General features: G+C 38.3%; 1 protein-coding gene across 2 annotated transcripts in view; it reads right to left on the bottom strand.

Annotated features, from left to right (window-relative positions):
- ANO4 (anoctamin 4) overlaps positions 1-22,932 on the bottom strand; it is a 462,190-nt gene that overhangs the window by 146,113 nt on the left and 293,145 nt on the right. The window contains exons 1-2 of one of the 2 annotated variants that reach the window (XM_047742884.1): positions 11,503-11,591; positions 7,861-7,900 (exon numbers count right to left, since the gene is read on the bottom strand). In XM_047742884.1, coding sequence (XP_047598840.1) covers positions 7,861-7,865 — 5 coding nt within the window. In that variant the 5' untranslated portion in view covers positions 7,866-7,900; positions 11,503-11,591. Of the gene's footprint in view, positions 1-7,860; positions 7,901-11,502; positions 11,604-22,932 lie in introns of those variants that run through there. The other variant, XM_047742883.1, reaches the window with a different exon arrangement.

Below are 22,932 nucleotides of genomic sequence, written 5' to 3'. Positions count from 1 at the left end.
AAGTTCAATGATTTAGTCCTTAAATTGACTCATAAATTGTACTCCTAGGCTAAGCTGGTGGTCTTCCCCATAACTCCTGGCTTTATTTCATCTGATTGCCTTTAAACTCATTCAAGGAAGAGGACATTGGCCCAGAGCTTTTCATAATAGAGCTTTTACTCCCACACATCTCCAGTCTGCAGCACTAATCGGATTACACTTTGCAAGGTTCACATTCTTACAGAATCTGGGCTCTGCGTGCCACGACTATGAATTAAATCCAGGTGGGTACAGTGCTCAGTGTGGATAAAAACAAATAAAGCTGTGAAAAAGCAGGCATCAATACTCTATGGGAATGAAATGGCAGCTTTCGGCAACAGCGTATAGCACCACAATTTAAATGAAATGTGGAGATGGTGAAAAGAGAGTGGAACAGGGTAATGAAAATGATTCATTGAAAAATGAGGAGGGACCAGAAGTGGAGGGAAGAGAAGGGATGCTCCTAAAAGAAGCTAGGGTGTGGAAATGGGGTGCTTAAACCCTGGCTCTGTTGCTTATCAGCTGTGTGATCTTCTAGGAATCACTCACCTGTTTAAACCTTATTTTAAAATGTACTAATCATCATCATCAACCACCTTACTGATGTTGTTAGGAAGCCTACACATGGTGTGCACACAATGCTTGGAGAAACTGCCAGGTAAACAGTGTCATTAGCAACTTCTTAAGGACCAGGGAGGCTAATATAAAAGTGATGGAAAGCAGAGGACCTGGGCTTTTAAAACACTATGGTGGAAAAAAAGATATTCAAAAAATATCTTAAATATAAAACCCCTGAGACACTGGCTGAGGGTTGGGGTAGGTGAATAGGCCTTCAGTGGGGTAGCCTGAGGAGAAGCAGGAGGATAAATCATGGACTGTACAGGTTCTACCACATATGCTGGTCCATGCTGCTTGCTCTTCAAAATGACAGAAACAAATACTCAAATGTGGTCAGCAGTTTGTACCCTCTTCTCTTTGGCAGAACAGCTCCTGAAAGATGTGTGTATCCTAATCACTGGAACCTGTGAATATGTCATGCAACACAGCAAAGGGACTTTGCAGATGTAAGCAAGTTTATAGACCTTTAGAGAAGGAGCGCATCCTGGATTACTCAGGTGGACCCAACTTCATCATATGAGCCATTTAAAAGGAGACAACTTTGCTTAGCATAATACCCTCTAGCTAAGTGAAGTCAGTCAGTCAAAGACAAATACATGATTTCATTCATGTGCGGAACTTAAAAAACAAAACAGGTGAACACAGGGAAAGGGAGGGAAAAATAAAACAAGATAAAATCAGAGACAGGGACAAACTATAAGAGACTCTAAACTCTAGGAAATAAACAGGATTGCTAGAAAGAAGGTGGGTGGGGGAATGGGGACTGGGTGATGGGCATTAAGGAGGGCACTTGATGTAATGAGCACTGCATGTTGTTAAGTCACTGATGAATGACTAAATTCTACCCCGAAACTAATAATACACTATATGTTAATTAAATTGATTTTAAATAGAAAAATAAATAAAAGGAGAGAATTTTCTCTATCTAGACATAGCAAAGATGAGGCAGAAGGGGACATCAGAGAGATTCAAAGTGTGAGAAGGACTCAACTGGGCATTGCTGGCTTTGAAAAGCCAGCAGCCAGGGAGTGCAAGCAGCCTCTAGAAGCTGAAAATGACCTTTGTCTAAGAGTCCTAAAGAATCTGCACAGAACTGAATTGTGCCAGCAACCTGAACAAGCCTGAAGATTATTCTCCCTCATGGCCTCAAGAAGAGCCTTAGCCAACCAACACCTTGACATTAGCCTTGAGAGACCCTGAGCAGAGAAATCAATTAAGCCTCTTCCCCTAGACTACTGACCTGCAAAATTATAAGATGATAAATTTGTGTTGTTTTATGCAGCTAAATTTGCAGGAATCTGTTACAAGAGCAATAGGAAATTAATACACCTCTGAAAACAGTCTTGATCTGATCTTCTCCTTGAGACCTGGCCATGGCTGGTCAGGCTCCCTATGCTGAGGCTAACACTCCATATGCTACTCCACCTGCTAGTCCAGTGGCTTTGGGAACAAGGATCTGCTTCTTTGTGGCTGGATGACTATTGGCCACTCTTCAACAAATACTCTCATACCAAACTTGCTACTTAGGAATCACTGAGGATCCTCTTCAACAGTGCAAGATAAAAACACATAGTGCAAGAACCACCAGGCTGGAAAGCATGAGACCCACGTCGGGTTTCTGATTCTGCTGTTTTTTAGATACTACATGTTGCTGGTGATTTGGGCAATAGTATCGTGGCTATATCCTAAACAAACTTAAGTTAATAGAGAGCTTTCCTCTTGACAATATAACGGATAACCTTTCATACAGATGAAGGACTCTGAAGTTGAAGTAGGTTCACAATTTGTTGTACATCTCTCTAGTGATGAGTGCTATGCTGGGTAAGTGACTAAACCTCTTTGAGTGAATGCACCTGTTTCATGAGTCAGTGGTGAGGACTTACACAAGATAACAAATATCAGGTGTCTGCTCATTGCCTTATATGTACAAAATGCTCAGTTCAGTGGTGGTGTCTAGGATGAAGAAGATGATGAGGATGATAAACTCTTATGTAGAGTTATCAATGGGAATTCAAGAACTAAGATTCTCACTTCTATATTGAGGTCTGTGCCCCCATCTCCATCTAATAAACTTCCCTAAAGAGGCAATCCTGAAATTCTCTTAGTTACAGAGTTGAGGAACCAACTAACTAGAAAGTATCCAATTTGTCTCTTAAACATAGGAATTGGGAATACTTAATAAAGTCTTCACTGACTGGGAAAAGCAAAGAGAAAATGTTGGCTTATTGATTTAGTATTGATTTTGGTTGGACACATTGTCACTGTTCTATTTCTGCCATTTATTGAGCAAAATCCCTCTTATAGAATATATAGGCAAATCAGTAAGGAGACAATGGATAGTCATCCACTTGGGCATTTCTAGCCTTAACTTGTCAAGCAAGTATCTGGACTAAAAGATGGATATTTTTATAGAAAGTTGTTATTACAGTAAGTTCAGCCACCACCACCCCACCCCTGCCAAGTTCTGGCTCATGACAGGTCAGATCCGGCATGGCTGGAAAGAGTTGGCAGCCCAGCACAGGCAGATGGGCACAGACTGCCCATTCTGGTGTGCTGCACCTTCCCAGGCTGTGCCTTGGAAATGTGCTGTGGGAAGGTTCTGCTTGAACCTCTTTGATCCTTGGTTCTCTCAGCTGCAAAGGGAAGACTATCCTATTCACCTTAGGAGTGGTGATAATTAAAGGCCACATGCCAAAGGGCTTCACTCCCCACATACTAAGCCATCAGTAGGCCTTTATAAATTACCTGCTATGTGCAGAGCCCCAACCTGGATGCTGTGGGTATACCCTGAAGAAGACCAAGGCCTTTCCCTTGAGCCACCAGGACCCAGGAGGGAGTTTGTACTGACAATTTAATTAGGCTAAATGAAATTAAATAGGCTACTTCAGAGACACCTGCTTTTCCCCAGACCAGAATAGTATAATAGCATCACATTTCTAACAGATTACATTTTCAGGGATGATATACCTAGAGGGAACATACAGATAAACTTTTCTTTCTTTCTTTCTTTCTTTCTTTCTTTCTTTCTTTCTTTCTTTCTTTCTTTTTCTTCTCTTTTTTTTTTTTTTTAAAGTGGAGGCACCACACAGAGCCCTACATTGTAATAAATGAAGCCCTCCTGGACTGATAACAGTTAGACAGCAGGAGCCTTGAATTTCTTTTTCCTCTTCTGAGAGCCAAGTCTCCTATATTTATAGCCTCTCCTTGGATAGGAGTTAGGATTCTTTTAGGTCACAAGGCTACTAACTGGGGCGCAACCTAAATATCTCATAGCAGATTGCAAAGGCTTTGGAATATTTACATATATTAATTTTTTAATACTAGGATGGAAAATACAAGTCATTTTGTCATTTACCTGTATATGCAACTGATAAGACTGCAACTGCACTGAATGTATCATGTAGCAGGGGCAGCAGACATTTTGCCAAATGACTACAAAGGATAACATGAGGTAGGTGCATATGGGGGAGTGGATGGAAAAGTAATGAGACATTAGCTACAAACCATTGACCATAATCCAATTTGTTCCTTTGTAATCACATCTTCTACTGACTATATTTGCAGTATTTGGCAAAGGCAAAAAAAGGGGGGGGGCAAAAGACGGATGATAAATTCCCTCTCTTTATTGGATAGACAATTTATAAGGCCTATAAATCTTCCCAAAGAGTCAAAGGAGCATTTAATGGACCAAGTACATGATGAAAATAGCATATAATCAAAAAATATAAATCTGAACTACATGAGTGTATTTTATGGGAGTCAGGTGATTTTCAAAAATAAAGATATTTATGAAAAGATGCTTTATGTCTCTGCCTGCTCAGAAATTTTATAATATAATTTCCCTTGGCTTAATTTAAAGGAGATAAGGTTGTTTCAGGGAGGCTTTTGCAAAGTAATGAAATTATTATTTAAGTGGATGAAACTAAAACCTAAATTGAATATCCATATTTAGTATGACAAGAGAATTTTAGAATACTGAGTCAATGTTTTATTACTGGTGTACAACCAGGACAGCCAGATATAGATATGCCCTTCAATTTGGTCTATCAGAGCTGTCTACAAAGAGATACTTTCCATTGTCTAAATCTGTCCTGAGGTGAAACAAGACTTAAAACAGATACCAAAATTTCTGACAAACTGCACTTTAAAATGACATCGGACATTGGGGCTTCACTAAGGTATACCACTACAGTGATGTGGTAAGCAATGAATGTCTTAGAAGGCAATCTGAATTGATGGGTCATACTACCACAGTTAGTTAGGATTTCTTTTCCCTTCATTCGTCTGAGTCTTCCAGTGACTTCCAATGCCCAAATTCTTTTATAGTTATGATTTATGCACTCTTATGGCTTGACTTTTTCAGGCCAAAGATGACTGTTCAGTAAATTGTACTTTCAGTTCAAGAAACAAGGATTTCCCAAACTCCTACTCTCTCAAAACCACTCTGTAGCTCATGGAGAATATGTGATTGGTCGCTTGTCACACAGTCTCCTCTCCTCTGCTTCCTTTCTCTTGGCTACTGTTCTTAAGCCTATCCCTTCTCTATTTTCCTCTGTCTCAAAATTTATGAGGGTAGTATTGAACCCTCACTGCCTCTAATTCATCAGGGCCTTCCATTCCCCACCAGCTGTAATTTGGTTTCTATTACCCCCCTCTCTGCAGTCCTCATTCTCAAAACGTAGTCCCAGATCAGCCACATTAGCATCACTTAGGATCTTGATAGAGGTGCAAAATATTGTGCCTCACCTCAGAAACTCGTGGAATGGGCTAGATAAGCTGAGTACTAAAAAACCCTGAAGATAATCCTGAGGTCCACTCAACTTTGAGAGCCATCTCTCATGGAGACTGCTATCATGGCAGTTATCACTAACTTCTAAATATTAAAAATCGATTCTCATCTCTCAGCCTCCATCAGAAGTTGAAGAACACCCATTATTATGGGAACTCTTCCCTGGTCCCTTTGACATTGTTCTCCCTTAGGTTGCCTCCTTCTTAAATTATTATTTTTCATCTTCCTTCCATCTCCTCCTGCCTTCTTAACGAGATTTTCCAAGGACTTGACATTGGCCTTCTTTTTGCATTTTAGTCCTTCCCTGGGGAACGTTATCCACTCCTCTTGCTCAAGTCATGACTTCTATACTTCAGACTCCCAAATTGGATTCTCTAGCCTTGCTCTCAATTGCTTTGCCATCAATAGCCTTGTTTTTCTCAATTGCTTTGCCATCATTTCCAGAGGGCCTCAGGACACCTATGTGTCAAAGACCTACCGTGAGTTATAATACAGGATTATTAAAACAAAAATCATCATCTTTCTCACCATAGCCATGTCTCTTCTGAATTTCCACTCTCCTTTTACCTTCAACATTTTTCCAATTCCTTAGATATGGAAACCTCTTTCTCTCCCCCCTCTCTCAATTTCCAATACTTGCTAAATCTTTTTCCTATAATTTCACAATCTTTCTCATACATTTTGCCTTTTTGCTCTGTAGATTATTTTTCATCTATCCAGGGAGAACTGTAATCTGGATGTTCTTTGGAGTAAAAACTGAAGGGACAGAGAGATTATGGCTTATTTTAAGGAAGAATTTCCTAAAAGTCAGGTACCCACAGTTGTGTTCTGAAATTCCCTATCTCACAGATGTTCAAACATGAGCTGGTTGACCATTTAGCAGAGGTTCAGGTATCTGCTGAATGGCTGAACTTGATGACATTTGATGTCCAATCCAAGTTTGAGATTTATGGTTCCTTTTACCACCATTTTCTTTCAAGCCCTCATTGCTCACCCCTTCTCCATAGTGAGGACAAATGTTTCAGTTCCAAGTCTGTGTCTGACAATGCAGGCACACTGGTTTTTCTATGCTTTTCTTTGTGACCTCCTTTTTCCTCATTCAAATCTTCTCACATGTGTAGAGATTCATTTGCCCATTCACCCCACCTATTATGTGCTAGGTACCGGAAATATAGAATTGGATAAGCCATCCTTGCCTTTACATACCATCCAGATGGAGAGGTGGATATCAACACCATAGATTAGAGGACAGGTCTAGCAATCTTGTGTTTTAATAAGCCCTCCAGGTTATTCTGATGCTGGTTAAAGTTTGAAAACTATGGAGGACTACTGATACAGGCTAATGTATTATCTTAGGATTTTATAGAGGGTCATTATATGACAAGGGACTAATCTAAATCATTGGTGATTTAGATCATGGTGAATCCAAATGCCATGGCTACAGTCTAAGCAAAGAGCACTGCTAAGTAAAGATATTGCACAGGGAAATTTTGGAAAACACATCTTGGTTTCTTTGGATGTCAATTCTTATATCATACTTTATTGAGTGTACATGTATTTGAGTAAACCCACTAGAATATGTCAATTACTCTTATATTCTGCACAGCACATAAACAGAGCAAACCTGAATCTTAATTCTCACAGAACTGAAAAAAAAAAGATTTTCAGAGAAATGCAATGGTCTCCAATTTAACCATTAGCTCAGCTCAGGGTAAATGATCACATAAGACCAATTAAAATTTTAAAATTAGATTTCCAGTGATCACAATAGAATAGAATTACAGGACATCATTGATGCTTTCCCCTTGCTCCCTAATGTCTCAAAAAAATTAAGAAACAAACTTTAGAAAGATACATAGTACATTAAAGGTAATCGTTAGCCAGTAGAATTTTGGGTGGTTGGGGAGGCTAAAAGAAAAAAAAGGTAGAAGGGCTTCTGATAAGGTAATACATCTGCATACTTATTAACAAAATGTTACTAACATAGGAGGGCCACACCCATGGGGGTTGGGCTAGACAGCTATCAGCTTTTTGAGATGTTGATTATCTATACTTCAAGATTTCAAGTTACTTATGGTGGAGGGTGGGATTGTGTAGAAAAAAATAACTTTCAGACCAAGATGTTGCTGAACATCTGGGTTTTTTGGTAATTTATCTAATAGAATAGGCTAAAGACAAAAAACAGCCCCAACACAACTGCAGATAAATTTCTGTCCTTCCAAGTGTGGAGAAATATAGGAAAGATTCTGAGAGAAACATTTCCATCTTGCTTTTTTCTTTTCAGGCTAACCTGAAATAGCAATTTTTGGATTGCCCATGGCAACACTTCTCCCATGGGACCAAGGCCCATCCTCCCCTGCTGTATTCCTTGTCATTGTTGGAACAAAAGGCCAACATATCAAACACATCATGACAGAGGATGCTACTAACCTGCGCTCATGAACTGTACCGGCGGGCAGGTAATAGATTTTTCTCCTGGAAGAACAGCAAAATGAAGCCAGTCGAGAAGAAACCCATCGTCAGTTACAGTTTGAACTAGCAAGGAAGGAAAGGAGATTGAAGATAGAAGCCTGTAAGAGGTGAGAAGAAAAAACTAAAAGAGATTAACAGTGAGGAATGTAGTGGGAACATAAGGCATGCATTGAGTCATGAATCTTATGAAATACTGTCCATTGATATTTCTTCATCTCATTATCATAATTTTTTTTTTTTTGGTCACTCCTTACCTACATAGCCAGTGCAGAGCAATGATTTGGAGCAATTGGTATTTGTATGAATTCAGCTGAGGTCAGCTTTTTTTCAAAGAATGAAGAAATAGATTGCCAGCTGGCTGGCAACATGTACAATTTAATGGACATATTATTATATTAACTAATATTTACAGAGCACTTTAGTTTACAGAACCCTTCTCTCCTTTGATATAGGCAGGGTAATATAAAAAGGTGTATTTTACAACCAGTATGGGAAGAACACTAATCAGGATCAACATCCTGCTGTAAATAACCACACTAGTGAATACTACCCTAAACACTGGCCCTAATATAGGTGAGTTAAATAGATAAAACAAAGAATCTTGGAAAAAATCTGTTAAAAGCAAGACTCTATTAAAAGTGAGACTGAGACAAACCGTAAGAGACTCTTAATCTCACAAAACAAACTGAGGGTTGCCGGGGGAGGGGGGATCAGGAGAGGGTGGTGGAGTTATGGACATTGGGGAAAGTATGTGCTATGGTGAGTGCTGTGAAGTGTGTAAACCTGGCAATTCACAGATCTGTACCCCTGGGGCTAATAATACATTATATGTTAATAAAAAAATTAAAAAATTATAAAAAAAATGTGAGACTGTTAAGGATGTGTTGTACTTCTTTATATCTACATTTTTAAAGCATTACAGATTAAAATTTAGGATGTAATTTGAATGGGAAGTGTATGGATTAGATATTTTAAAAAAATTGCAGTCAGCCTTTCCATAGTTTGGGCTTCTACCAATGGAGTAGTAATGAAACTGATGTGGTTTATATGTATTCTGATACTGAGCTCTCTCACTTATGGAAAATGGGAAGTCTACATACAACTTTCTTTGTATATCTGTGAAAACTTAAAAATATATTCATGTTTTTAATAGGTAAAACAATGGAGACAATAAGAAGCAGTGGTTGTTAGGGGTTTGTTCTGGGGTGGGCAGCACAAGGGATGGACAGATGAAATTAGGGCAGTGAAATCATTCTGTGTGATACATAATGGTGGATACATGATATTATGGATTTCTCAAGACCCACAGAACTATACAACTCAAAGAGTGAACCCTAAACTAAACTATAGACTTTAGATAATAATAATAATACATCAACATTGGTCCATTAATTGTAACAAATATACCACATTAATGCAACATGGTAACAATAAGGAAACTATGAATGGGGTGAGAAAGGATATATGGGAACACTGTACTATCAACTCAAATTTCTATAAACTTAAAAATGCCCTAAAATTAGTCAATTAAAAAGAGTCCATATCCATGGACATACAGGTATTTAAGAAGCAAATTTTGTTTACAACTTCCCATAAGAAAATTATTCTTCAACTTTGTTTCAAACATTATAGGAATAAAAATCCAAGAAGACTAAACCTGGGATCAAAAGTGTAATCTACAGAAAAAAAATAAATACACATAACATTCTTTGAGGCATCTACATGTAGCCAACTGATATTTGTACATTTTGTTGACAGTGATATGGCAGAAAAATTCCTCCTTGGAAATACATAGATCTTCTTAGGCTACAGTTATTTATCTGAAACACTGGATAAAATAATAGCACACACTTTAAGTGCATCAGGTTGTAGCTAGTGAAGCTATGTTAGGTAAAATCACATCAATATTTATGAGAGCAATTAGTGTCCACACATAAACAGTATTGTCTCCTAAAACTGTCCTGCAGAAACACCTACATTTAAAAAGAACATTATTCATAGTTATTGTGATTATCATTTATTCCCTGGATCACATTCTCTTAATAAAGGAAGTATTAATGTTGCTTGAAGGCAGCACTTCCTTGCTATGTAATGAGCATATAGGAGTGTTAGCTATAATACAGTCAGGCCCTTCATATATGATGTGCTTCCAGGAACTTGCTGTGCACTAACACTCCTCAAGTTTGTACAATCTGCTTGGGTTCTTGGCTTGAAAAGTGTGTTCTGGCGGAAGGTTTTGTGAGATTGCTCGGAGGGAAATGTATCAATTTCACTAAGTTTTACTATCACACTTACTTTTGATTGTTGGCTATAAGATGTTGGTCTGATATATGTGACTGTATCTAAGCACAGATTTCATTTTCCTTTTGGCTTTTATGTGTAATATAGCATTAATCCATAGTGGACAGTTATAGCATTGATAAATAACTGGCTTTAATTATAACTATAGTAAATAAGTTTCAATGGAAACTAAATTGATAAATGACTCAAGTGATTTTATATATTTTTTAATTCTTGGGTTCTCAGGTTTCTTTGTTACATTTTAAATACAAAAATAAATCGAAACTATGGTTTCGATAACTATGGTTATCTCAATTCCCTTGAGAATTTTGCCTCAACATAAACAGATGCTAGAAATCCCAGCCTGTATTTTGACTTGGTATTAGAATATAAAGGCCAATAAACAAAGAAAATAAGATACACCAGGGAGATACATTACAGACCTCTGAATGGAAATTGCCCTTCTCTAAATGTGTCCCTAGCGCCTCTCTGTCTCTATAATTTTCCACAGCTCATTAAGAGGTATATTTTAGAACTGGCACCAGTTTGCCTGGTTTCTGTCATCTGACTTGGTCTTATGCGCAAATTGTGAATCAAAAGTATTTAATTCTTTATTCCCGTTAGAACTGTCCTTGGTACTAAATCCCTCCATCTCCTTTAGACGATTCCATTATTTACTTCCCACATATCTTGGCATTTATAATTTCAAGTTTAATACTTCAGCAGATGCAGATCACTTTTCCTTAATCTTTATGGAAAATATGAATATTCACTATGAGATGAAGGTAAATTAATCCTTTAAATAACTAAACAATCCACATAAACTATTTTCTAATTACCCTTGGGAAAAATACCAATGCTTGTGCTTGTACAGTATTTATGACCTGACTTTTTTAAATTTAAAAATTTAAAATTATTTCAAAAGTGTATCACATTTTTATGAAATTTCTTGAACTTGCTTTATTGGAAGCAGATTTGAATGTCAGTAAAGACCTGCACCATTGATGTCTGGAGTATGGCCATTCAAAGCAGCAACACACAGGGCTTCTGAAAATGGCATTTTGGAAATGAAAATCCTACTTGGAAAATGCTTCTTTCTCACAGGCACTTGACATATCTACCTACTAAGGACTGAATTAGCCAGGAATTTTTACAAAAAGACATGAAGTCATTAGAAGTCATGAAGACTTACACATTTCCTAATATTTTAAGAATCCTCTCCAATACTATTCCAGTCTGCATTTCAGTTTATTTGTTTCAAGAGAGGAGCATATTAGTTTTACAGGGAAGCAGCAGAGAGTAGGGAAATACATATTTACACCTACCTGAAAGGCATTCTTACATTCATTTGTTCTGCATATCTTCCAAGCACTTCCCATGGGGCATGCAACTTCACAAAGATAATGTCACTATTTATTAGAGAGGACTGAACAGAAAAAAGAAACTAAATTGAAAGTATATCCAAGTCTCCTATGGTTTAATTGAATGGACCTTAGAACACCTGAACCTATGTGGAGTTTAAGATTTGGGGCATTCTTCAGCAAAAAATTGGGTCCTTACATGTGCATCTGGTCATTCAAAAATATACCACTGTGTGTCAGGCACTGGAGACCCAGCTGTGAACAAAAGAGATATGAATGGCATTTACATTCTGCAAACTTACAAGCAAAAAAGAAATAGGCAAAAAAAGTTTAAAAGAAGGGATGAATTCAGGTACTGACGAATGTTCTGAAGATAACCAAAGATAATGGGAGAAGTTATAGGGATGGGGTCACACACTACTTGGGCAGGGGTTCAGAAAAGGCCCCTCTGCAAGAGCACATACAAATTTGAGACACAAAGGAGCCAGGGCTGGGGAAAAGCATGGGATGAGTGATCTAGGTACAAAGACCCTAAGCTGGGAAATTGCTTGGTGTGTCTGATGTTCTAGGGGCAGTAAGGAGAGCAGGGTGGCTGGAGTGTATACATCATGAAAATTAGCATAAGAGGCTAAAAAGGTGAGAGGAGTCCAGTCTGTGCAGTGCTTTACCAGCCCCAACAGGACAATTGGATCCTATTTTAGGAACCACTGGGAAGTCATTTTGATTTAGGCTTTCAAAGATCACTATGGCTGCTGCATGGAGGAAAACAATGTAAGGGAGGAGAGCTGCAGCAAATCAGAGAGAAGAGATGCTTTCAACGAACCAGGCAAAAGCCAAAAACTTGGTGGGTGCAGAAGGAGGGACTTGATGTGAGTCTTGACTCTGGGTCAGTGTCAGAAAGGCTTTTTCAAAGGACTGTGTTCTTTGGCCCAAAACTTTTGCTCCTCTTGGGCTTTTAATCAATACAGCACATAGAGAGGGAAGTAAACTATGACTTTACATTTTATTTTTTTAAGAGATTTATTTGAGAGACAGAGAATGAGCAAGGAACAGCACAAGCCGAGGGTAGGGCCAGAGGAGACGGTAGCAGCAGACTCCTTGTTGAGCAGGGAGCCTGATGTGGGACTCAATCCCACGACCCTGGAATCATGGCCTGAGCTGAAGGCAGACACTTAACCAACTGAGCCACCAAACCACCAAGGACTTTGCATTTTAAAAACCACCCAACAAGGCATTTTAAAAACCACCCAACAAGGCCAAAGGGAATTCTCCAATTAGATTTTCTTTGGAAGTTATTTCCCAGGGGAGGGCTGGGTTGTGGAAGGAGGCAGAAGAAAAATGAGAAAATAGTGAGCCAAACCAGCTTAAACCAGCAAAATGGACTATTATTTATCCATATCTTTTTCACACAGGCTCATTCTGGACTGCATGCCATTTAAATTTTTATAGTATAAGAATGTCAACAGATGTGTTAGGCTTTTGTGATTAACCTCTCCTGTAACAGTATTCATAACAATCAATAGTTTCACACGCTGGCAAAAATAGAAGCCCAAATTTATGGGGTAAATTTGCACTATAGGGAATTGTTTTTAAATTCCAAATGATGTGCAATTGCAATTCATTGCTTCAAATTCTCATTCAAAGTTCATCTTGCTGGTCTTATAAATATGGTTACGTAATTTATAAGAATTCTTCACGATATTTATGAAAATCAAATTGGTATCAACTACAAACTTCCCAAGTACTCTGACAGGACTGAATTTCCCAAACGGAGGAGGGCCCTGGCCCAAATCCACCATGGTGAAGGGCACCCTTTGATATGGTCTAAAAAACCAAACATTCTGGCAATTCAGGCTGAATGAAGTTGTATATTCTAGCTTGGGACAAGCAGACCTTCTGACTGTAAGTCTCCTAAAAACAAGGAAAGTTTCTGTTATTCACAGTAAAATCCTCTGGGTCTAGCACAATGCCTGGTCCAGAGGGAACACACAACCAATACTTTTCTAATTCAGAATATGGTTAGTGAAATGTGGACAGTTAGTCCTGGCCCCAATGTTTGTCCTATGAAGCAAGAAGTAACTGCAGATGAAGTGACTCTTAGAGCCAACATATCTGGTAACTGCAAATGAGGAGCCCATCCAGAGCACAGACAAGCTAGTACACTGAAGATGTGATGGACCAGTGCTGGGTCTCTTTGCATGAACTGGTTTTCTATTTAGTAACTCATTATATCCAATCCTCTCTATACTGGGTGCTTAGAGCTTTTGTACCCAGGGTGAGTGTGAATGAGCTCACAGGTGTCAGTGTCCATACAGAACATGGAGAATAGCACACACCCACGAAAATCTCCATCCTGTCCCATTCATGTCTGCAGATGCAGATCTGAGATGGTCTCAGCTTAAAAGTTGATATTTTTGTACATCGGAAAATATTGACACTTGTTTTCCAATATATAGTATAGTTATCTAAGTTATAAAACAAAAGAAAGACTTTATTTTCTTTAAAAAAAAGATCTTATTGCTTATATTAAAAACATACTTTAGAGTCTGGGAAGGTTTTGTGGCTCTCCCACATAAAAATGTTAATTGTATAATGGGAATTTAAACTCAGATTTCCCACAGGGTTCTACATTCACTTGTTCTTTCTTCTCTCATCTTCCTATGATACCAGAGGGAAACTGTACAACAAGGAATATGGGAATGTGAATGATTCACAGACTCAACTGAACTATGACTTATAGCAGAATATCATCTTAGGATGTACTCTCTCCATGAAATTATTGTAATTGCTAGGTTTACAGAAAGTAAATACAGTAGAAGACAAATCATCTTGTGTATCTCCTGAATATATGAAAACATTAAAGAGATAATCATTAAAATATTTCTACTTAGGGCACATTTTAAATGCTACAGTTCTGTGCGTGGAAAAGCCAAGTTCATTACCTGAACGCACACAAAATCAACTAAAATTCTAATGTGGGATCTCTTCCATTTTCTGCATAAAGTATAGCTGTTTTTGATTTATTCAGCATGATAAAAATAACTTCATTTTGCTTATTTCAATTATAACACTAATTAATTATAAAGCCATCACTTTACTATTATCTTCCAGACCTTTGTAATTTTGGAAGCACTCTGACATTGTTACCTCATTTTATTCCTACATAAACCTTGTAACAGAGGCTTTTTCTTTCAATTTCTTAGAGGCGGAGAGAGAGAGTGGCCAAGTAATTCACTCATAGCCAAACTGAACATTTATCCCAGATACAGTTAACACTCACATCCCTTGGCTCCCTTGTCAATTCTACCTAGTAAATTCTGAGGTTTAAATAAATCCATGGCTTTGTACTTACATTGAATATACCTAATTTCTGAACTGTTCTTTTATTAGTTTATAAAAAATAAACTGAGTTCTATATCTTAGAAAACAAAGCAACAAAATGAAGCAATATTAAGCTATTAAGAATGGAAATTTTATTGAGACAATTAAAAGTTATTTTTATAATCTTGAGAAAATGTTAGCTGAATTCCCTTGGATGACGATGGATGTCTATTAAGAGGCTGTGTGTGTAACTTATTACTTGCTTTCCAATTTTTCAAGGAGGAACTGAACTTCAGCCCAGAAAAATAAATATGAAACAGATTACTGCTAATATATGGCTCATATATCACTCTTTCTCTACCACTGAATGATTACACTACATTTCTAAATAGGTTTTTCCTCATTATTAAGCATTCCTTTCACATAAATCAAGGGTGCAAGTGACAAAGCGAAGAGAAATGAAAATGATTTTTGGAAACAGAGTTTCATTAATATCCCATCCCTTAGGTTAGAAACATGGGAAGAAGAAAAATGGCCAGTTAGAGGAGTTTAGAAAACATCCTGAGAAATTAAGAAGTAGAATGGAAACTACCTGCAGTAGAAATAGATAACATTCACAGAAAACATTCCTTCTTTCTTTCCTTCATTCAACAAGATCCTTTCAACACCTTCTAGGCACTTGATGCTAGGAATGCAGGATAATATATGTCCTGGTCCTTGCCTGGGTATGCCACGATTTAGTAAGGAAGGTTAGATCAAGCAATAGCAAGGAAAAGAAGAAATATCATGCCATTTTCTAATTCAGGCCATCTCTCTAAGACACATGTATGGATGTACACATATTTACATCTCATGACCCCTGATACCGTTGCTGCTGGAGTGACAGGTTTGGAAGTGGGGGATAGAGATAAGCACAAACTCAGTTTTGGAAATGTTAAGTTGGTGTTACCTATGAAAAGATGCCTGTGGGTAGTTAAGATAAATTAGTCTGGAGTGCAGGGGAGCAGTCTGGGCCAGAGATATAAAGCAAGCATGGCCAGGACATAGATGGTATTTAAATCTACAGGATTTGAAGAGGTCACTTTGAGAGCCAACGTAGGGCTACATGGGTAGTTGAACGTCAGAGGTTAATTTAAGAATGCAGCCCCTGCATTTGAATCTTTGGAGTAAATACCTAGTAGTCCAATTTCTGGGTCATAAGGTAAGTCTATTTTTAATTTTTTGAGGAACCTCCATACTGTTTTCTAGAGTGGCTTCACTAGTTTGCATTCTCACCAGTAGTGTAAGAAGGTGCCGGCACCCCAATGTTTATCGCAGCAATATCCACAATAGCCAAACTATGGAAAGAACCCAGATACCTATCCACAGATGAATGGATAAAGAAAATGTGGTATTTATATATAATGGAATATTACTCAGCAATCAAAAGGAATGAAATCTTGCCATTTGCAACAACAAGGATGGAACTATAGGGTATTATGCTAAGTGAAATAAGTTAGTCAGAGAAAGACAATTATCATATGATTTCTCTCATACACGGAATTTAAGAAGCAAACAGATGAACATAGGGAAGGGAAGGAAAAATAAAATAAGACAAAATCAGAGAGGGATATAAACAATAAGAGACTCTTAGCTCTATGAAACAACTGAGGGTTGCTGTGGGGGATGGGGTAACTAAGTGATAGGAATTAAGGAATGTACAGAATGGAATGAGCACTGAATGTGCTCATTAATGAATGTGCTCACTGATGAATCATTAAATTCTACCTATGAAACTAAAATTACACTATATGTTAACTATATTGAATTTAAATAAATTCAAAGAGGAAAAAAACTAAAAAAAAAGAATGCAGACTCTGAGATCAGATTATACATATTCATGTTCTTATGTGTCTCTCTTACTAGCTTTGTGATCTTGGGCAGCGTTTAACCTCTCTGAGCCTTAGTTTGTTCAACTGTAATATAGGAAATAATAGCAAAATCTAACTATGGAATCATATTAAATGGCATAATATAGATAAGATGCATAGGTAAAAACATGTTAGTTATCATGATTTCCAAGAAGGGCCATGTCATATTGATGATGTTGGGAAGAACACAGCACTCCTACTCATCCAAGTTACAACCTATAAATAAGGAACCAATACCTGAAGAAAATTTTCCAGTCTTTGACTACAAGCCTAAGTCTGAAGAAACCCGCAGAGTCAAGCCCCCAATTCCTGTCTCAGGTGACTCCATGGTCCCCAGGGTCTCTTACATGTACCTTTAAAGAACATTCATTCATTCAATAAGATTCAACAGATATTCATTGACTACTACATATCAGATACTCTGCTCAATCTCCAAGTAGACAGAATTTAGAGCAGTAAACAAACATTAAACAACAAATGAACATATGATTTAAAATTATGAGAAGTGACAAAAAGGAAAAAATATAATGCTGTGGGAGAGAAGAACTGGAGGCCCCTGACTTTAGATTGCCTGGTTGACCTCTGAAGGTATGGCATTTAACCTGAGATCCAAAAGATGAGAAAGTGCTAACCATGGAGAAACCAAATGAAGAGCATTTCAGACAGAGGGAACAGCAAGTAGGAAGACATGGAGATTGTACCATAAATTGAAAGACTCAAGTGACTGGAAATTGTAGTGTGAGTTTGGGAGAGTTACCTGAGATGGAGTTAAAGAAAATGGCTATGGACAGATTATGCCTGGCTATGTTCAATAGGGTAAGGAGTTCAGATTTTATTTTGTAAGGTTACTAAGAAGTCACCAATGGAGAAATGCAGAAAGAGAAGAAAATTTCTTCTTTTATAAAGTGTACTCTGAATGTCCTGTGGAAAAATGTCCCAGAGGGAACACAAGACTTGGAAGGTCAATAGGAAAGTTATTCTAGTAGGTCAGGTGAGACAAGATGGTAGCTGAAACCAGAAGGTAGATGTAGTGAGGAAAAAATGGGACAGAGCAGAGATTAATGTGGAGGTAGATTTGAAAGGATTTGAGATTGGTCAAATGAGGAGAGAAAAAAAAAAATCCAGTGTCCAGATTAGTATGCATGCTATTTCTTCAGAAATCTGAAGTAAATTTTGTTATTCACATTTCACAGATGAGAGAATTTCACAGATGAGAGAAGTGGATGGATGGTAGTACAACACAATGAATTAGAAAAGAATCATGGAAAAGTTCCTGTTTACTTTGGGATATGCTATGTTTGAGATCCCTGGTAGATATTTACATAGAGGTGTGAAGTAGATAAATGAGTATATAAGTCTGGCTCAGGGTGGGAGTGGGGAGATGGGACTTATTAACTTGAGAATTACAGACACACCCTTGATATTTAAAAGCACAGAACTTGATGGGGTTACCTAAGGAAGTAACAAAGATTAGGCACTAGGGCACATCAACATTTAGAAGGTCTGAGAGAAGAGGAAGCAACCATCAAAGAAGACTAAGAAAGTGCTGCCAGAGAGGTAGATGGGAAACAACAAGAAGAGGGACAAAACAGAAGCTGGGAAGAACGGAGGTTTCTAGAATGATGACACTCAGGAGCCCTTCCCTCAGCTACCCTAGGCACTACTCAGTAGTGCCATTTGTCTCTTCTTTGCTGCTGCAGCTGCCTCTTTGTGCTTGCTGACACTGCTGTTGGCCCTGGCTCTGAAGAGGTTGCAGAGCTCAGGTGAAACTGTGTCCAACAGCGTTCAGCTTGTTTCCTGAAAGGAAGCCAGGAGCTTTCATGAGGAGTTAGAGCTAATTTCAAGGAAGGCCCACCAGTACCGAGCCGGGTCTCTCCCAAGTGCCTCTCCCTGCCCACATGCACACCAGCAGCAAAGAATGAAGCCCACACATGGCTCCCTTTGCCCACACTGGGGACAGCTGTCAGTCCTCTCAGAGAACTTTGTCAAGGGGTCAGAAGTGACTTGAGTTTGTGCACTGCACATGGAGATCCGGTCTCCGACTGCATGCTCTCCACACTTCTCCCAGGAATTCTCAGGCAAAAACTCCTAATGACCTCCCAGGATTTCTGAGATGGACATGCAGACTGACCTCCACTCTACCTCCACGACCTCATCACACACACATATCAAAGAAAAAGCTCATTGCAATTTGAGTTTCATTTTACAACTGTGATATAGGTCTGAATGAGATCATGATCTTATACACAGTCACACATGGATAGTGTGTGTGTGTGTGTGTGTGTGTGTTTACATAAAGGAAACATACCTTTGTTAATGTGTTAATCACTAGGTATTAAGAAAGGGTCATTTGTGTTCTAATGAGACAAATAACTCTGATGTGCCTTGGCCTACACAAAAAAGGAGAGAGTTCCTATCCATGAGAAACTAGTAACCTAGCCATGAAGATATAATAACTGCCTGTGTAATTTGAGGAGAATTATAAAATAAGAAATGAACAAGGCATGACGTGTAACCTTTCTCTATGTATTGAAAAAAAAATAGAGTAGAGGAACCACATGGTGGTTAAAAGTCCTGGTTTTGGAATTCCCAAGCTTTGGAATTCAAGGTTCAACAGCTAGAAATGCTACCTTAGCAGCTGGTGAGGCTGAGCAAAATATTTCATTCTGTAAGCCTCCATTCTCTCTGTGAAATGTGAGTAACAGAATTTACTTCAGATTTTTTCTGAGGGCTACAAGTTTTAATGCATGCAAAGTATTTAGTTACTCCCTTGTGCACTAAAGCACTCTTTAAATGGGGAAGAGGGTATGTGATGCATCATCAAAGACATTTGAAAATATTTTCATAGTTAAAGCTTTGACTGAGGAACAAAAAAGATCACTTTCTTCCAACCTGGCTTGCAAATTTTGGCCATGAATATATAGTGATGGAACATTAGGAATAAAGAGGTATTTGCTTGGAGGGACTAGGAAAGGCACCTGCATGTGAGAACTGACGATTGTTCCTCTCCATGGATATCATAGAGTGAATGGTTGGCTCAAGGGAGCCTGCCTCTCTTACTTGCAAGCTCATTAGATTCTGATTTCATCTAAAATAAAAAGTAAGATTGGGGTTACATCTGTACCCAAAAGGAAGAGGGAACAGGTGGAATGGGAAAATGAAATGGAGGTCTGATTGGAAAGAGTCTCCATATGTCTAGGATTGTCCACAGTACCCTGAAGTCTTGGGGGTTCTACAAGTGGTTGCCAAAGTTAAAAAGGCCCCTTTATCATCTTAGATGAACTGAACTCAAAAGATGACACCAAATCCTTTTTTGTTTGTTTGTTTTAACTTGAAGGAAATGGGCTTAAAAGAGCTGGAATTTAGGGCACAAAAGACTAAAGAAGACCAAGGCATACTTTCTAAAAGTATCCAGAAGTATCCTTGGCTTATCTTGAAAGGTAACCATTGGCCAACAACCAGCTGGGTGGTGCTGTGCAGTGGAAAGAACACGTGTGCAGGTCCTGCCACAGCTCTGTCCATTGCACACCAGGATAAGCCACTTCACTCCTCTGACTCTCAGTTCCCCTCTGACCATGCAGAGATAACATGAGCCCTGAGCTGCCAACTTCCAGGACTGTTTTGAGGCATAGATTGGCATAAGCTGTGAAAGCACATTGAAAACTACACAGTCTTGGCCCTGCCTCTGACTGGACCTTAGATTTGGAAACCGGCCTCTTCCCCTCTGCCCTCAGTTTCCTCACCTGCAGAAGGAAGGTCTGGAATCATTCAGTTTGTTCCAAATGTGTTCAGGGGAAGTGCACCTGAAAATCATGGTGCTCTTTGCAAATGACCATGAATCTCATCCTGGGAACTATAATTTAACACTCACTCACTTACCCATTCATGTATTCTACAAAACTTTACTGAGAGCCTATGAGGTATCAGGAGGACAGCCATTAATAAAACAGACTGAATCGTTATTTCTGTGAATTCTACCAGGGAAAGAGAGACCCCCAGTAAACAAGTATATAATACATCTGATAGTATGCTTTGAAGAAGAAAAAAGAAGGGTAAGGAAATAGAAAGTAATGGTGGGAAGAAGATATTATTTTAGATAGAGTCGTATGAATAGGATTTTTGATAAGGTGATATTTGAGCAGAAGCCTGAAGAAAGTGCATAAGAATGCAGTTTCATTATCCAGGGAGAGAACATTCCAGGCAGCAAGAAGAGTCAAAGCCAAAAGGCCTGAGGCATAAATATGCCTCACGTTTCATTTTATTGAGCACAAAGAGTCAAACAGGGCACTTGCACCTGTTCTGTATCCCCTTAGGCAAATAGCTGGATGTCGCTTTCTCATACCTATACTGGTAGGAAAACAAAGCAAACCCTTAAAATGCTGGGTCAAATAAAAAAGATATTAATTTCAGCAAGGACCTCAGGCCTCTTGAAGAAAAAGACCACAGTGGTTCAGACCTAAAGACACATACAGATTGAAAGTGAAGGGATTAAAAAAGATATTCCATGTAAATAGAAATGGAAAAAAAAAAAGGCAGGGTCGCAATCCTTATATAAAAAGACTTTTAAAAAGACTATAAGAAGACACAAAGAAAGGCATTACATAATGATAAAGGGATCAGTCCAACAAGAGGGTGTAACAACTGTAAATCTCTATGCACCCAACATTGGAACACATAAATATATAAAGCAAATATTAACAGATATAAAGGTAAGAATTGAGAGTAGTACAATAATAGTAGGAGATTTTAACACCCCAGTTACATTAGTGAGTAGATCATCCAGACAGAAAAATCAATAAGAAAACAGTGGCTTTGAATGACACATTAGAACAGATGGATGTAAGGGATGTATACAGAACATTCTGTCCAAAAACAGCAGGATACATTTTTTTTTCAAGTGCATATTGAATATTCTCCAGGATAAATCATGTTAGACCACAAAACAAGTCTCGATAAATTAAGAAGATGGAAATCACACCAAGGATATTTTCTGAGCAAAATGCCAATGCCAGGACTAGAAATTAATCACAAGAAAAAAAAAACCCAAAAAACAAAACAGAAAAAACACAAACATATGGAGGCTAAACAACACATTACTAAAGAATCGTTGAGGGGCGCCTGGGTGGCTCAGTGGGTTAAAGCCTCTGCCTTCGGCTCAGGTCATGATCCCAGGGTACTGGGATCGAGCCCCGCACTGGGCTCTCTGCTCAGCAGGGAGCCTGCTTCCTCTTCTCTCTCTCTCTGCCTGCCTCTCTGCCTACTTGTGATCTCTGTCTGTCAAAAAAAAAAAAAAAAAAAAAAAGAATCGTTGAAGAAATCAAAGAGGAGATTAAAAAAATACATGTAGACAAAAGAAAATGGAAATGTAACTGTCCCAAATCTTTGGGACACAGCAAAAGCAGTTTTGAAAGGGAATTTATTGTGATGCAGGCTTATCTCAAGAAACAAGAAAAATCTCAAACAATCTAACCTTACACATAAAAAAACTAAAAAGGAATAAAGCCCAAAGTTAGTAGAAGGAAAGTAATAATAAAGATCAGAATAGAGAGGTGCCTGGGTGTTTGGGTTGGTTGAGCATCTGGCTCTTGGTTTTTGCTCAGGTCATGATCATGTGGGATACAGCCCTGCGTCAGGGTCTGCACTCAGCAAGGAGTCTGCTGGAGATTCTCTCTCTCTCCTAGTACCCCTGCCCTGCTTGTACTCTCTCTCTCGAATAATAAATAAAATCTTTTAAAGATCGGAGTAGAAATAAATGAAATGGAGAAAAAAACAACAGAAAAGATCAATGAAACCAAGAACTAGTTCTTTGAAAAGATAAAATTGATAAACCTTTAGCCAGATTCATCAAGACAAAAAGAGAGGACTCAAGTATATAAATTTGTCCAACCACTGTGGAAAACAGTATGGTGGTTCCTCAAACAATTAAAAATAGAAATACCATACAATCCAATAATTCCACGACTGGGTATTTACCCAGAGAAAATGAAAACACTAATTCAAAAAGATACACACAGCCCTGTGTTTATTGCAGCATTATTTACAATATCCAAGTTATGGAAGAAACCTAAGTGTCCAATGATAGATGAATGGGTAAAGAAGATGTGGGCTGTGTTGTGTGTGTGACCCTATATTATACCCTAGAAGATATTATGCTAGATGAAAT

The sequence above is a fragment of the Lutra lutra genome, chromosome 8 (genome assembly GCF_902655055.1).
Source record: "Lutra lutra chromosome 8, mLutLut1.2, whole genome shotgun sequence".
NCBI lineage: Eukaryota > Metazoa > Chordata > Mammalia > Carnivora > Mustelidae > Lutra > Lutra lutra.
Note: the sequence above shows the minus strand (reverse complement) of the source record. Positions and strands in the feature narration are given on the sequence as shown.